This window comes from Phoca vitulina, unplaced genomic scaffold (assembly GCF_004348235.1).
Source record: "Phoca vitulina isolate PV1807 unplaced genomic scaffold, GSC_HSeal_1.0 scaffold33, whole genome shotgun sequence".
Lineage (NCBI taxonomy): Eukaryota > Metazoa > Chordata > Mammalia > Carnivora > Phocidae > Phoca > Phoca vitulina.
In genome coordinates this window covers 23,216,292-23,232,758 of record NW_022589736.1, presented here as the reverse complement: position 1 = coordinate 23,232,758, position 16,467 = coordinate 23,216,292, and the positions used below count along the sequence as shown (strand labels likewise).

Sequence of the window (16,467 nt, the reverse complement as noted above, 5' to 3'; positions counted from 1 at the left end):
CAGTGGAGGTAGCAAGACACTGTGACAATGTCTAGTCATCCATATTTTAAATGTTGAATTGAGTCTTTTAGAGCACTGCATCGAATGGGATTGTGGATATCACGGTAACTCAGTGTGTTACACAGATGACTTCCCAGACCGTCAGTTCCAAGGTTGCTTTTCCAAATGTCCATCCCTCTCCTCAGGCCCTCATCTTTAGGCGGCACCCACTCACCCTCCCTTATTCTTGCTTCTCCCTCGAGGTAACAGAGGCCTGCACATTGAGCTCCCCTGACTTTCCCTCCCCTGTGCCTTCAAATTCAGCGGCGTCTTCATCCAGCCTACTTTCCTCCCCTCCTCCGCCTCCTCCCCGTCCTCCTCCTCCTCAGAAAGGAGTCACCCATCTCTCCCAGCTGCCTTCCCCTGTGCTTTTTATTTCTTTAGAGACTTGTCCCACCACCTTTCCCCTTTGATGGAGGTAAGCGGGAGGCCAAGGACAGAAGGAAGACCTTGTGGGTTAGGAATTTTTGACTTGAAAGTTCTTTATAAAATGTTTTAAATTCTTTTGTAAAAATATAAGTGGTTGTTAAGGAGGGCTATAGGAAATAACCTGCAAAGGTAAATGGACAGTGTGTGGCTCTCGATTTTCAGTGGATACAAACCAGAGGCTTGGCCAGGGTAGGGGACGAGAGGAATCAAGAGCAAACTGGAAGAAGCTTATTCTATAAGTCCTTCTTCATTTTTAACTTCCCGGCCTGCAGAATCATCTGTCAATATTGATCTGCACTTCTACATCTCTTCCGAGTTGAAATTCGCTATTTATAATAACAGCTATCATTTATTGAGTATTACTGTATTCCAGGCACTATTTTAAAACTTTATATTCCTCTAATTTAACTCCCAAACTTTTGACTAGTATTATTATTATCCTCATCATTATTTCTGTAGATAGGGAAACTGAAGCACAAAGAGCTTAAATTAACTTGCCCAAATTCATAGTCTTGATTTTTAAAGTTCCCGTGTCCGATGCCCTGTTATGCTGTCCCCCAGCTTCACCATCTTCCCTGTTTGGAACTTGAGAGGTCATCAGGCCTCTGCTTATGGCAATATGAACCTGAGAAAATATGAGTAAACAAAATAGAAGTATGAACAATCTAAACATAGAGAGATGGTTTCAATGTCCAGAACATTCTGATGAGCGTGTACTTAGTGGGTTTGTGAGTGTGTTCTCTTCTGATGGCTTCTAGACTTGGGAAGATGTATGAGGACATTTCAGAAGGCCAATGGACATTTCATATATTGAATGCCCTGGATTGCCTTTAAATTGTGTTGTGACTTTGACCCCAGATATCTAGAGAGCACTTTGTTTTGCACGTTCACACTTTTGAACTGAGAGGTTCGGAATCCCAGATTTTGAATTTTTAAAATGGCAACTTATTTCAGAATATATAGCTTTGTCCATGACAAAGAATCTGTTTTCTTTTCTTTTCTCTTCTCTTTTTTCTTTTCTTTTCTTTTCTTTTCTTTTCTTTTCTTTCTTTCAGGAATCTGTTTTCTAATGAGGGAATGAGAGTAGAGCTCCACACTCCAGGTAGATTTCATTGGGTAATTTTACCTGGCAGCTTTCTCATACACACAGACAGGTAGGTAATGGTGAACATTCCTGAGAGTAAATATTTTACTTTGGAAATGGGAATTACCTTGAAGATGACTAAACCGTCCCTATAAGCAGTGCTTTTAGGGCCTTTGGTTAGATCAGATTTTCATCTCAGACTGGGTCTTTTAAATCAGATGGTTAAGATGAGAAGGAATTTTTTTTTTTTAAATGGTGCCTTCAGCTGGACCTTCTTTCTTCCATGCAGATCTTGTCCTAACTTGCAGATTTTGTCTTAACTTCTTTTTCTCTTTCTTTCCTTTCTTTCCTTTCTTCCTCTCTTGACAGTTTAGCATTGTGGAGAGTAACCCAGCATTTCACATTCCCAGAGTAAAGGATTACTTGTTTCAGCCTTGGCCTTCTTTGCCAAGAAAACCCTTACACTTTTAAGCAGGGAAAAACAGAGGATAGGACAGTCTTTAAAGATAGAAGCCAGTCACCAAAAGAGAATGAAAACCTCCAGCAATTCTCAGGTCATGTGAACTAATTAAAACGGACACAACGTACTATGCCACATGGTCAGAAATGTGAAGAATTCTTAGGATTGACACCATCACCCCTGTGCACAGGACTGTCAGAAGAATGAAGTGCTAGGCAGCTTTCAGCCCTGTCTGTGCCAGACAGATTGTCTGACTCTAAGCCCAGCCCTCAACCACACATACTTTCCCTGTCCTGAAGCCTTGTTCCACAAACATACATCAGTCTCAGCTCTGGCCTTGAGAGAAGACAGCTCCTAATCCTTCCTGCCTCAAGTCAAGTAATGAACAGTCCGAGAATGAGTCAGAATGGATTTGTACACATGTTAATAAAAGTGTAAAAAAAAAGAGGACTTTGGGCTGCATTAGCATTGAAACTGTTACTGATGATTTATTTTTACTTGGCAAGACTGAAAACATAAAGACAGTTTTGGTTTTGTGCCAAGTTCGCTCAGGCTCTCAATTGTGATTGGAAGGTGTTTGTCACCACAGAAGACTGTACCAGCTGTCCCATCGCTGATGCCCACCGGACTCTGGAGCCCAGGAGGGAGGCAGGAATGGCGGGAAGGATGGAGGCTGCCTGCTCTGGGTGACACCCCTGCAAGGCCCTCCACGTACATTGTCCCACCCAGGTGTTCAAGCACTGAGGCAAGCAAGTCATTTCCATTCTCTGGGATTCTGTTTTATTACCTTTAAATTGAATGGTTTGGAATAATCTCCAAGGTTGCTTTCAACTGTCGTGCTCTTGGATTATGAGCATTATTTACACATAGAGGGACCCTTTTGGGGCTCCCGAAGATCCCTCCCAAGCTCTGCTTTTCTCAAGCCTTCCTCCTCCTGACCTCCGAAACTCGCCAACTGTCCTGTGTGATACTATGGTTCATTTTTCCTCTGTGACAGAGCAGAGCACACTGAGGAATTTCAGTCTGCAGTTTTGCTACATAGCAGACTGTGTGGAGGCCACTCGGTAACTCCTTTCAGTACACGGCCCGACGTCCTTCCCTCAGCTCATTTTCTCCGTCCTGCCGAAATTGTCCTGAGAATATCTGGAATCTGTAAAGTGTTATTTTCATGCTGCCCTAAGAACTATTGCCATCTTCTTTTTAACCATGGCCCAGATATCCTAAACCATCATGATGCGTCTGCTGAGGTGATGGTCGTATCTTTCTGACTGAACTTCTGTCGGGAAGCAGACTGAGGTGAATCTGCGGTTCCTGGAGCCGTGCGCTGTGCCTTCGAGTAAACACGTTCTTAGAGTTATAAAAGGTCTGTGGTAGAGCTCTCATTCAGCTCACCCTCTCCCCTGGTTTATGCTCCATCACTTTACAGACACAGAAACTGAGGCTCAGAGAGGCTAAATCCAAGGGTTGAAGAGTGGCAGACCATGTGCCCTGCTGCCACACAGTACTGCCTACACACACACACACACACACACACACACACACACACACACCACTACCTTATTTCAAAGACCACAGAAAGTATGATTGTGATGTTAAGTACACACACACACACACACACACACACACACACACCCCTACCTTATTTCAAAGACCACAGAAAGTATGATTGTGATGTTAAGTACACACACACACACACACACACACACACACACACCCCTACCTTATTTCAAAGACCACAGAAAGTCTATGATTGTGATGTTAAGTAACGGCAAAAGTTTAGTCTTCGAAAACTGCCCTTTTTGGTTTCCTCAGAGGAAGCTTTAGGCAGGAGCCTGCATATTACTTGACTCCATTGTACTCCACAGTTTGGTTATCTTCAAGTGGGAAAATGCACCTGGCCTTTCCTATCTCAGAGGAATGTTGTGAAAATAAAGACGAAATAATGAGTTGGATTTTTCCAGGCCTTAGGGTCATTCCAAGGATTGTACATTTTGTGTAAAATAGTGTTTACTCTTCTGATCTTCTGCTTGTCTAAGGCTTCCAGTAAATTTGATTCATATCTTTTTATGTTCATAGTGATAAAGGAACTTTCTTAATTTTCACAAAACTTCACGATTATTTGAAAACTAAGAGCCTTAAAAAAAATCCTTACCCACGCTGGAGGTAGACACTGTTCGTTGGGTCTACTCATGTGATTATTGAAAAACTGAGTTGAGGCAGAACCAAGATTAGAATTTGTAAAGTGTTATAACCAGGATTAAGACATGGACAATATGCTAATGCAGAGTCTAGAATAAATGATTATCAATATATTTGAAACTAAAGGGGAAGACAAAGAATTTGAAAGGATGTAGCATCTGAGCTAAAGAGCCACTACTCATTTGATGAGTCATTTCTGGCCCTTTGGAAACCCATACATTGCCTTGTACCTATCATTATTAAACATTTCTCTAGTGAATTAATACAGTGAATGCAACAAAGTCTTCTTTTTCCCTATAAAGCTTCCCATTTTGGGGTACCTGTGTGGCTCAGTCAGTTGAGCATCCAACTCTTGGTTTCTGTTTGGGTCATGATCTCGAGGTCTCTGCGCTGAGCACGGAATCTGCTTGTCTTTCTCCCTCTGCTCTTCCCTCTCTATATCGCTCTCTCAAATAAATAAATAAATAAATAAAATCCTTAAAAAAAATAAAATAAAGTTTCCCATTTTAACCAAACCAGAACTGGACAGAATATAGTGGGAAAGGTGTTCATACAGGTAAGTGTGTAATTATGACACACTTAATGCACTGGACTTGACACACTCTGCACAGACAAAGCCCATCATAGCCACGGTTCAGCAGACCCTTGATTCTCACCTGGGAGACAGACCTACCGTGACTCTATCAGCATCATCTGCTTCTTCAGATGCCCCCGCCCACACCTGCGGGGTCAGAATCTGCATTTCAGCGTCATCCCCCAGGGTGGTTTGGTGGCTCATTAAAGTTTGAGAAGCACTTACTGTGCAGCTTTCAATTTTATTCTCTCCCGTTGGTCTGTGATCGAATGTTAGACTTTAATATCTGATATTAATGAATATGTTGCTGTCATTCTGTCCTTTGCTGAACACAGGTATCCTTTATTACCTGCCCCGCCCCCTTCCAAAAAGAAGTTATTTGGAATAATTTTTTGCAGGTTAATGTGTGGGAGGGAAATGTAAGACCATTAGCCCATGGCAATGATTGTTTTTTGTTTGTTTGTTTGTTTGTTTTTGGCTAGTGTTTAAAACCCCAAGAGGGGAAATTCACTTTGATTTTCTTCCTTTTTCTTCTTAGTAGGAAGTGGTGCAAAGGAGAATTTTTTTGAGAGGAAAAAAAAAAAACCAATGTCATGGAGAATTAGACTCTCACGAATATGGCCATTTTTGTCCTGATAATTATTTTCATCCTTCTCAGTCTATCTAATGGATTTCAGTTGTCTCAAGAATAATTTAACACTGCCAGTTCCTGCTCTTTAACCTCATTGGAAGTTACATCGATTTTTTTTCTTCTCTCCAGTTTCCTAATAACCTAAGGAAGGCAAATTCAGTTCACTGGCAGCTTTGGCCCTGCACCTGACAGGTGCGCCTGGCAGCACTCTGATCAAGATGCGCTGTCGCAGGATGCGGCGGTGCGCGACAGCCGTGCCGGGGTGCTTCCTGGGAGCTAAGAATGCGCTCGCCGACCCCTCCCTCAGCACCAGAAGGACCTTCCTGAGTTACTGCCCCTGCAACATAGTTGTACTTCATAGGGCTCTTCCTGTCGGATTTCATCTAGAAAGGAAGGAAAGGATAAAGAGACTTGACTATACCAGACAGAAAGGAACTCTTTCATTGAAAATCCATGATGCAGGGATAATCACCTGCCTCTCTGAAGACATCTGTGTCCCCTTTAGTGGACATTCAGTGGGGCTTTCGAACGTAATTTGATTCAGAAGAAAATTTAAGCTCTTGTCCAACCCAGTCCCACATTTAGAGAGGAAGTTGGAGAGGGAAGGTGTCTTTGCCTTTGAATCCCTCCTACACAACCCACTGGGGCCAGGCAGGGCAGGCAGGTCAGTACTGAGGAACAGAGGCATCAGGGGTGAGGTCCAGACTTCTGAGATGCTGGAGGTTATCCTAGTAGCCTGAGTGACCAGAGTAAGAAGGTGGGAGGAAGGGGGAGAGGTTTCTTGGAGGCTAAGAAAATGAGAGATTCAAACAGGAGAGTCACAAATGAGAAAAGGGTAGATGTTAGGGTGGACTTACCTACCTGGAGTGTCAATAGCGGGAGCCAGATACTAGAAATGAAATGATGCTACCAGAGCCCCTGCTCAGAGCCCCTCCTCGTCCACCCTCCAGGAGCTAAGTTGTTCTCAAAAATGGCTGAAGGGGGGGGTGCCTGGGTGGCTCAGTCGGTTAAGCATCTGCCTTCGGCTCAGGTCATGATCCCGGGGTCCTGGGATCGGGCCCCGCATCAGGCTTCCTGCTCAGCGGGGAGCCTGCTTCTCCCTCTGCCTCTGTCACTCCTCCTGCTTGTGCTTTCTCTCTTTCCCTCTCTCTCTCTCTCTCTCAAAATTAATAAAAAAATACTTAAAAACAGTGAAAAAAAATATTCAAAAAAAAAAAAAATGGCTGAAGGGGGGTGGAGGATGGACCAAATCCGAGTCTTGTGAGGAGCTAGTTTAGAATACAGCTGCTCAGGCCCCTCTCAAGGCATGCGGCAGACAGCGTAGTTTTGAGCGGTTTACTAGTTGAGAACTGGGTCTCTGAGCCAGCCACACCGGAGATGTGACTCCAGAGCTTCCCCTTACTAGTCGTGGGACCTTTGCCCAGTGATCAACTCTCTCTCATCCCCATCTCCTCATCTGTAAAACTATGATGATATTAATAGTAACCACTCCATGGGGGTGGTATCAGAATTAGGAGAAATATTTCCTGCTTGCTGTTTGGCAGAATACCTGTCCTATAGGGAAACCACTCGGGGAATGTAAAAAAAATTTTTTCATCACTGGAACCTAATTTGATTCAGAAGAAAATTTGAGCTCTTGTCCAGCTCATAAAAGAAGAAGGTGAACAAAATAACTTTGATTGTAATTCTAGGCATTAGCCTACTCTGAGGACATTAGAAGAATAGTATATATCCAGTCTGTTTTCATTTCATTTGAAGAACTAGCAATTTGAGTTATGACGAATATATAATGTTGTCATCCTACTTATACCAGTTTGTTACAAACGTAAATGTGTTTGGAAAACTTGTGAGGACAACACATGATCTGGAAATCAGAAGGCCGTGCCTCTAACCGGTCTTTTCCCTCCTCCCCCCACCTTATCCCGACCGGAAGAATTCCTTGACCAGGAGCGCACCCCTTCCCAACGATTCCCAGGCACGCAGTGGGGCTCGATTCCACACTTCCTACGACAAAAGATACATCATCAAGACCATCACGAGTGAAGATGTGGCCGAAATGCACAACATCCTGAAGAAATACCACCAGGTAATTTTTCTCTATTTGAAACTCTTGAGAAAGTTAACATTCACTATGAATTATGACCAAGGCCAAAGATATAGTTAGAAAATGACGAGAACACATTTGACAGAAAAATCTCCTCTAGCTGGGTTTATTAACATCCCTGTGGCCAGATTACTGATAGTTAACATTTAGGAATTCTTGTACTATGAAGGTCAGTAGTTATTTATATAACACTTTTCATGTAAATACTCTTCTGCATAATAATTTTGATGATTACCACTCTGAATTTTAAGTCACTCAGTTGAAGATTTAGCAATGTTTCAGAAGTGTTTCAACCATGCCAGAAGTTAGGTGTTGACCTCTTGGGTATTTATCCATTTACGCCTCCAAATCCTATCGTGCTTTCTCTGTCTCATCCTGTCCTGGCCCCAGAGAGATCCACCCTACTCTGAGAAAATTAGTCAATTTTAGAAAATTGGTGTTTGTCTACTTCCTGCCTCCTTTTCGCCCCTCAGTGTTCTCCTTTCATAATCCCCTGGGAATAAAATGAAACTACTGTTGGGAGCAGTGATCTCTCTCTCTTTCCCTCCCTTCCTGTCTCCCTCTCTCTTTCCCTCTCTCTCCCTCAATCTCAATAAATTCCAACCCAAGTGTGCCTGGTAGAGCACATGCACCCAGGTCCCAGCTGGAGCTGTAAGAGGCCTTACCTACTGTGACGTGAGAGCATGAAGTCCGGTGTCAGACATTCCTGGGTTCAAATCCCAGCCCTTGTCACCTTCTAACCATGTGACTTCTGGACTTCGGAGCCTCTGTTTCTTCATTTAGACAATGGAGGTAATAACAACACCTGACTCTGAGTCCTGAAGGTTAAGTGGGAGAGAGCACAGCAGGTGCTCAGCGCAGAGTCTGCCACGCCCTGGCAGCTCGGTATACGCCGACTGTCATCGTCGGGTTACCCGGTGTCCTGAGAAATTGTGGTCTTTGGCATGAATATGGCCATTGCTTGCAACATCATGGCAGTCATCTTCAGAACTGGTGTCTGGCTACATGCCAACACACACACACACACACACACACATTTGCTTTTAGACTCCTGCTGCGTTTTTTTACCTATATAGCTCCAAATCCTCCTCACAGGTAAAGATTGGCTGTCACAGAGGATATTCAGAATAAAGTGCTGAGGGCCCCGCTTGTACGAACCGAAGGATTCTGAAACATTAAGTCTCAGCCTCTCAAAGTGACTACTTTGCAGGCAGTGCTCGTTTGGATTTGTGAGCTCTGAGATGTCTGTTTAAAAGTCAGCTTCCCTACTTTATGGTCACGCATGATGCTCTGACATCATGGATCATTTCTTGGCAGTTGCTTTTTCTTCCCGTCTCTGCGAATACAATCGATTGTATTTTGCTTGCAGTGAAATCTATTAAAAATCTTTGAGCTCTATTCTGTTTCTGGAAACTGGGAACTTTTCCTAATTTATTCTCTAAAAACATTAGTCAGCCTCTCAATTTATTGAATATCTAAAAAGTCTTTTGTAACATCTTTTCCTTTTGAAATTTGTTCTGTAGCACTTACATTGTTGTCTAATACAAAGGACATTTTAAGATGCCAGGATAGTACGGGTGAGGGTGAAAACACCAAGGCACAGGCTTCTGAATGAATCGAATTACAAAATGGGACTTTTAACTATTCACCTTTTAAACTGTCTACTATTTCATTTCTCCCCCTCTGGAACTTAATGTCATACTTAGACATTCTTTTTATTCTTTCTTTAAATTACCTCAGAACATTCAAAGCAAAGTGATACCTCAGTGACTGATGAAAACATATTATTCTGATACGTGGCTACAATACCGTTCTAATAAAATGTGACATGCAATTCAAACATCAACTTCCTGATGACAACTTTGAGTTCAGAATTTTTTTGACTTTCCAGAAATCACTGTTTGAAATGTTTCTCTGGGGTAGTCACTGTAACCTCGCATGCAGATTTGACATGTCATCAGTATTCCATGAAATACACTGGGGATCAAAATAAATCTATTGACGTGCTTCCGGGGCTTTCCCAGTGCTAAAGATTGCCTTTCGTTCCACTGCTCGAAAACAATTACTTTTCTTGGTATGTTCTTTACCGAGAAAAGTCTGTTATCCAACATCTAGCTTTTTCTTTCTTCTTAAAAATAGTATTTTAAATCTAATCTAAAGTGTCTTAATGATTGAGAATTGCCACTATTAATACAATTTATTTCAAGGGCATTAAGTTGAAAGCCAGGAGACCTAGATCCTGGCTTTTTAAGAAATGGCTGCTTAGGTGATCTCGAAGCTCAGTTTCCCCATCGATGTTTCATTCATTCATTCATTCATTCATACATTCATTCATTCATTCATTCAGGGATTTACCCTGACCTAATTCCAGAAGGGATATCAGGTGGCCTTCAAAGAAGTTTGAAACACAAGACAGAATAAATGGGAAGAGAGGAAAGGAGAGGGTGAAGACACAAAATGGAGGCTGGATGAGCTGAAAACGTCATGCCAGGATGCCAGCATGCCTGCTTGCACGAGGGCCGGGAGTTTGAGTTTCCTAGGAACCAAAGTTGAAAGAGAAACCTGAGCGAGTCCATTACACAGCTGCTGTGCCTGAAGATACCAATGAATCGGTTGATCGGGAGGACTGGAACTGTTCTTAGTCCTAGGATCAAACAGAGTTGTCTTGGTCTAAGGAGTACCCCACAGAGAGGACATGTGACACAATCAGCGTCATCCTTGCAAACGCCCATGCAACACAGAATTTCACAGAACTTGAAAAACTCATCAGTGCAGGCTGCTGAAACCACACTGACACACAATTATACTTAGCCACCATGGTTGTGCAAGGGAGGATGCAGTTTGCCCGGGCTTCCTGACCCTCTGCCAGCCTGGCTTCCTTCAGGCAGGATTTGAATGTTCTTCTCGCCACTCCTTTCACAGGCCACCTTCACTCAGGGTACTGGTGATGTGACACGGTGGCGAGCTCAGCCTTGTCCATCCCCAGGTGTAGCTGTTGCACGCGATTGGACACAGGCCTCATCATCTGTGATCCAGAAGAGATCTCTCCAGGCTTTGTGGTTCTCTGGTCTAGTCAGTGGTGCTCACGGGCATTTGCGATGCATATCAGGCCTTTCTTCCAACTTTACGTAGGCCTGGGCCAATTCGAGGATTTATGTGGAGTCTTACAAATTTTTGTCTTCTGCTTCAGCGGCAACTATCAGTTCTTCTATTTCATCTTGCTTTTTGTTGCTTTTACCTTCTGATGTGCTGTGCTTCTGAACTGCCTGGTCTGGACAAGCAGAGAGACTTGGTCCAACTGCCTGTCAGTGGATGGGACTGGCTTTCAGAGAGGGTGTCTCCCGAGGAGCAAATGGCTAGACTTGCCGACAGCTGTGTTATCCTGTGGCCCTTTGGCTTCCCTTTTCCGTTCTCTTTGCTTTCATTGTTTTCTGTTTTGATGGACTATATCCAGAGCTGCAGCTATAGTCTGGAAGGTTAAAATCACCATGAGGCCAGTCTCTGGAGAAGTGGAACATTGCTAGATGTTTAAATAAATTCTTCCTGGGACTAAGCTTCTGACGAGCCAACCTCACCAGTGACACGGTGTGGTAGGTGATTCAGAGCTCAGACTCGAGCTGTCTGCTGCAGTTCACCCCTGACCAGCTATGTGACCTTGGGCAAGTTACCTAACCATTCTACGCCTGCTTCTCTGTCTATAAAATTTGGATAATAGTACCTCCTTCGTTGGGTATTGTGCTAATTAGGTGAATTCATATTTACAACCTGCCCAGCTTGGTGTATGGTAAGTGCTCTATCAATGATTGAATAAGATAAAGCCCATTCTTCTACTTAGTTTCGTACCTCCCAGTGTTGAAATCATTAACCCTGTCAATCCACTAGGGGGCCCGGTTTCTAGTATCGTGTGGCACTGTTACAGAATTATGAAGATTCAAACCATGAGGAGCTAGAATTTTCCCCAAGCCCCCGCGTCTTGCCTTAGTCTTTACTTGCAGCCCAAATCCTGCCCTAATTTCCACTCAGCATCATCTCTCAGACCAATGGAGAATTTCTATTAAGCAAAGCAAACATATATAAGTCTCTTTTACTTTATTTGGTTTTCTCTTTGTTATGTTTGGGAAAATAACCTAAAGTTTTGGTGTCAATACCATTTTCTTTAAATTTCTGTTAGGCTAGAACAAACTTGGGTCTTGTAAATGATGATTATCAACCAGTGTCAGAAGAGCATTTGAAAAGGAAACAATAGTGAAGAGCCTGCTGGAATGTCTTATTTCTCTTAAAATGACCGATTTTTTTTTCCCACTGGCCTGAAATCATTGGGAGTTCTGACATCATGTAGCTTCAGCTTTAACTGAAATTCAGGGTCAGTGTTAGTAAAACTGTATAAGTTTTAGGAGAGGGAACAAGTTACTGTATACATCGTTAAGAAAGGCCTAAGAATGTATCATTAAGAATATCTTTTTAGGTTTTGAAATACAGCGTTTAAATTTACTTCTTTCTTATTTCAAAATGACTGAAATGATAAATCGATAAGGTTGATAAAGTAACCTCAAAATCCTTTTTTATCCTTTGCATTGGGAAACAACTAGTAACTTGAACCGAATCTGGATGTCATGCCTGAACATCTGAATTCCTTGTTAAATAAGCTAGCTAGTACCTCACAGCTCAGTAGAGGATGTTGGAGTGAATGTTTGACTTTTTTGGACCCTCCTTGGAGTACATCTTTTTATCCTCCCATGAGGGACAGTGGGTGGTGTTGGTGTCATCATTCAAAGAATGAGCCACAGTAGAAGAAAGCTCAAAAAATAGGCACTGTAATAGCTTAAAACAGTTGGGTGTTGTGCAGAATGAGAAAAAGTTACATACTGCATCAGTGCTTCTCATACTTCGATTGTAGACACAACACCCAAGCCCCATGCAGAAACACGCGATTCTCACTCAGTAGGTCTGGGGTGGCCCAAGATGCTGCGTCTCTAACCTGCTGCCAGGTGACACTGATGAAGCTTGTTAGATGGCAGGGCACTATCTACTTTCTAGAGCTAGAGAAACACTCTTAGTCGGCTCTTGGGTTTTTGATCCCCTATCTGGAGGAGAGGTCAATTAAGATTTGCAAAGTAGGTTAAAGTTTCAAGTCCAGGAGTACCCTGGAACTCTGCTCCTACAGCTGAGCTCCCAACAGGGCCTCTGCCCTCAGAAGCTGCAGACACATTTCTTGGCATCTCTTCGTCTCTTCGTAGAAACATCAGGAAGGCCTTTGCCATCTCTCGGGTCCCCAGGGAGCGCTCTCCTGAGCTCCACTTTGCAGGCAGGGAGTGGCCGCTTGCTAATGGGGTGATCGGAGCCCTCAGTTCCCATCGTCCTACCCATTCATCCTCAGGCTTCTGGGGAGCTGCCCAGCCCGTTCACCAACACCCGCTGCCCGCAGCAGATTTCCTCCAGTTTCTGGAAATTCTGTCATCCTCTCTTTATACACCGTTTGTCTCCTCTCATCTCTCCAACAGCTAGAATGTTCTCATTCTGGTCTTCACGGCTCTTCACTCCTCTTTCCCATTTTCCATCTCCAGACATCCCTGCTTGCGAGATTCTGGGGAAATTCCTCAGCTCTGCCAGTCCCGGTTCTCTCTTCCACTGCCTATTCTGTTGTCTCACCTGTCCAGTGGGTTTTTATTTCAATAATTACATTTTTCCTTGTAGAAGTTCCATTTTTAAAAATCTGCCAGTTCATTCCTGATAGTTTCTTGTGTTAAGTTCATCTCTGAAATTGCATCCTTTATTTTTTAAATGTTTTATGCATGACTGTTCAAACTCTATTTCTGATGGTCCTAACCTCTGCAATTTCTGGGAACCTGAATTTGTTGTCTCATGGGCCTGCTGCCTCTCCGTCAGAGTGACCTTCCCAAGCAGAAGCCCCCACAGTCTGGGGTCAAGACGTTGACTAGGGATCGAATCTATCTACGTAGGGTAGGATTGGGCAGAAGGGGAAGTCAGATCACCATGCAGGCCAGCCAAGCTGCAGCCAACTGGTGGGGTGCTCTTGAGTCCTCCCCACCACCCACCCCAGAAGCTCCCACGTTTGGCCAGAGTGACCGGGAGGCAGACCTGGAAGAAGCTGCCAGCAAGGCTGTGGACTGCACTCCACAGCTGGGCGGGAAGATCTTCTCCAAAGGCAGCCATACTTGCCTTCTTGTGTTTGATGGTCTTGTTGAGCTCATCGCCTCATCTCCAGCGGGCCTCAAGCTGACTTTGGGAAAGGTGTTGTCCCGAGAGTTTTATCTATGCTGAAGAAAATGAATGGAGAGCACAACGTGTTTCTGTCAGAATCTAGCACCTCCCAGCTCCCTGCCTCTCCTGCCACCCAGCCCAGCTTCTCTGGCCCCAGCTCCTCCCCCTGTCCTGGCTCGCTGGCACACCTGCTTAAACTTTTGGCTCCCGACCCCAGGCACGGGCCACCGGGGGCGCAGCTCCTGACTGGAGGGCAAGGGGCTGGTTCTGGAACCCGCCTTCTTTGACCAGCTAAAGCCTCCCATCGGGTGCGGATCTAGTAGAGGCCACGGTCCTCTCAGATCTCCTTAGGGTGATGTTGGAGCAGCAATTCTGCATTTTCACTGTGGTCAATGAATAAATGTTATCTGCACTTACGATAGAGTAGTTCTTACAAAGTCATTTCATCTTTAATAACCGTGGTGTTTCTGGGTCTTAATTATGTGTAACAAACAAGAGGAGCATCAGTGTTTTCCTTCAGGTATATTCTATATTTTCTGCATTATCTCAGTACTAAGAGTGTTTGTAAACACTATGGAGGAATGTTCCTTTCAAATCTGATTTTATCAATTTTAAGAAAAGCAGTAGTTTTGTGTCTATATTAGCTTAAATGTAGTCATCCTTACATTCTTTTTTCACCTCAAAACTGTTTGAAACCAAAATAAACTCTATTAACTGATACTTAAAGACCATTTTCCCAAAACATTAATTCAAGCTAAGTTTGGATTTATTTATTTGTTTGGTCATTCTAAAACAAAGCAATCCTTAATTTCAGGCTGTCTTTCTTTCTTTTCTTTCATGTTGTCAGTGATCTATAAACATAGCCAGAGGCACAATAAGGATTACAGATAATTTAACCTTTCAAAAACATTAAATGAAACAAGACTTTACATTGAAGTATTAATTTGATGCTATATTAAATTGTCACTTCAAGCCTCTAAAAAAATGAGTGAAACATGATAATAACAGCAATTTCCAAAGCCAGAGCCCAGGCTCACACTCTCGCGCGGAGATATAAATATTTATCCGTTGCAGTACATCACTTAGAATCCTCTCTGCTGAACCCTTCAGTCAGCTGTGAATCTTTTAATGGCATTTCATTTTGTATGAGAAGAGCAACAGAGTGGGGATTCATAATACTTGTTATTCTTGTTGAGCGCCTAAGAGCGAAGGAAACAGATCTTATGGCTGTTTCATTGTATATGTTTTAAAAATTCTGATTTCACCGTGTTAATTTATCGTGGTATGACAGTTCTAACAAACCCATGGCTATGTAGGAAAAAGTTCTAAGGAAGACTTACGAAGAGATAAAATTTGGTTTTATTGATTGTACCATGGAATCGTTTACAAGTACCTTTTTTAAAAGAAGACAGAAGGAAGTAAAAACTGTTAGTGTTGGAGGCATAGGTTTCAGACAGAAACACTGCAAGCAAATAAAAGTTTCTGAGAGTACTCTTGAAAAAAACAGAAGCCACTCCATGATTAGTAACAGGTGACTTGAGGTATCCAGCCAAGAAAGTACAAAAGTGAAAAATAATAACAATATTTAAAAATGCATTTAAATGTAGGTAATGCAGTGAGTTTAACACTGAGAGCTGACCCCAAGAATAACTGAGTGTTTTAGCTTCATATAACAAGCATAATAAGAATTGATGATAATCAAGTTCACTCTTTGAAAATTGGGGAGTAAATATTCAGTACCTATTCAGATGAAAACTCAGTGTCATCGTGGATTTGCAAGCATTTGAAAGCCACCAGTCCAGGTGCCAGACCGAGCTTCTCTTTGGTGTGAGAGAAAAGCTTGGCTGCAGGTGACATAGAGAGCCGGCGTTATGCCACAGGTAGGAATGTGTCGGGAAAATGCCACATTCGAGAAGCCACTGAAAGGCACACTCTCCAGGATTGTACATATGCAGCCCATGCTCTCATAAAAGAATCCTCTCTCTTGCCTGATGTGTGCTCTTAATTTCTGAGCCACACATGGCTGTTCAGCATTGCCAAGCGTTTGGTCCAATTGTGGCCTTATCTCCCTTGGGACCTCAGAGTGGCAGAGGACAGAAGTTGCAAACTCATCTGACTTCTAGAAAGGAGTCCACCAGGCTACTGTAGGCACTGCACCTGCTGAGTCTGGAGACTGAGATATTAATATAGCGGGTGGGGAACACCCATGTGTCTCTGTCCTTTGCCAGTAGGGAAGGCCTGCCTTGTAGCCACATCAAGACAGTGGTTGAAAGTGAAAGAAATACTCAGACCTTTCTTAAGGAGTCATCCTCAGGATTAAATTGTTATTTCTTCATTCTTGTAGTCTGGAAATTAAGCATGTAGAAGGGAGGAAGCAAAGATTCCTTAGATTATCTTGTGATCAAATCAACGTTAAAAAAGAAATTAAGAGATGCTGAGGATGTTTTTCAATATTCAAAAAAAAGAGGGTGCTCCTGCCAAATGATTGGTTATTGAAGAATGGCATGATATGGGGCGCCTGGGTGGCTCAGTTGGTTAAGCGACTGCCTTCAGCTCAGGTCATGATCCTGGAGTCCTGGGATCGAGTCCCGCATCGGGCTTCCTGCTCAGCAGGGAGTCTGCTTCTCCCTCTGACCCTCCCCCTTCTCATTCTCTCTCTCTCTATCTCATTCTCTCTCTCAAATAAATAAATAAAAATCTTTAAAAAAAAAAAAAAAAAAAGAAT

At 43.1% G+C, this 16,467-nt stretch overlaps 1 protein-coding gene across 2 annotated transcripts in view; it reads left to right on the top strand.

Moving 5' to 3' along the window:
• PIP4K2A (phosphatidylinositol-5-phosphate 4-kinase type 2 alpha) overlaps nucleotides 1-16,467 on the top strand; it is a 173,686-nt gene that overhangs the window by 116,897 nt on the left and 40,322 nt on the right. For both annotated transcript variants that reach the window (XM_032425909.1, XM_032425910.1), the window contains exon 4: nucleotides 7,350-7,502. In XM_032425909.1, the coding sequence (XP_032281800.1) occupies nucleotides 7,350-7,502 (153 nt within the window). The remainder of the gene's footprint in view (nucleotides 1-7,349; nucleotides 7,503-16,467) is intronic.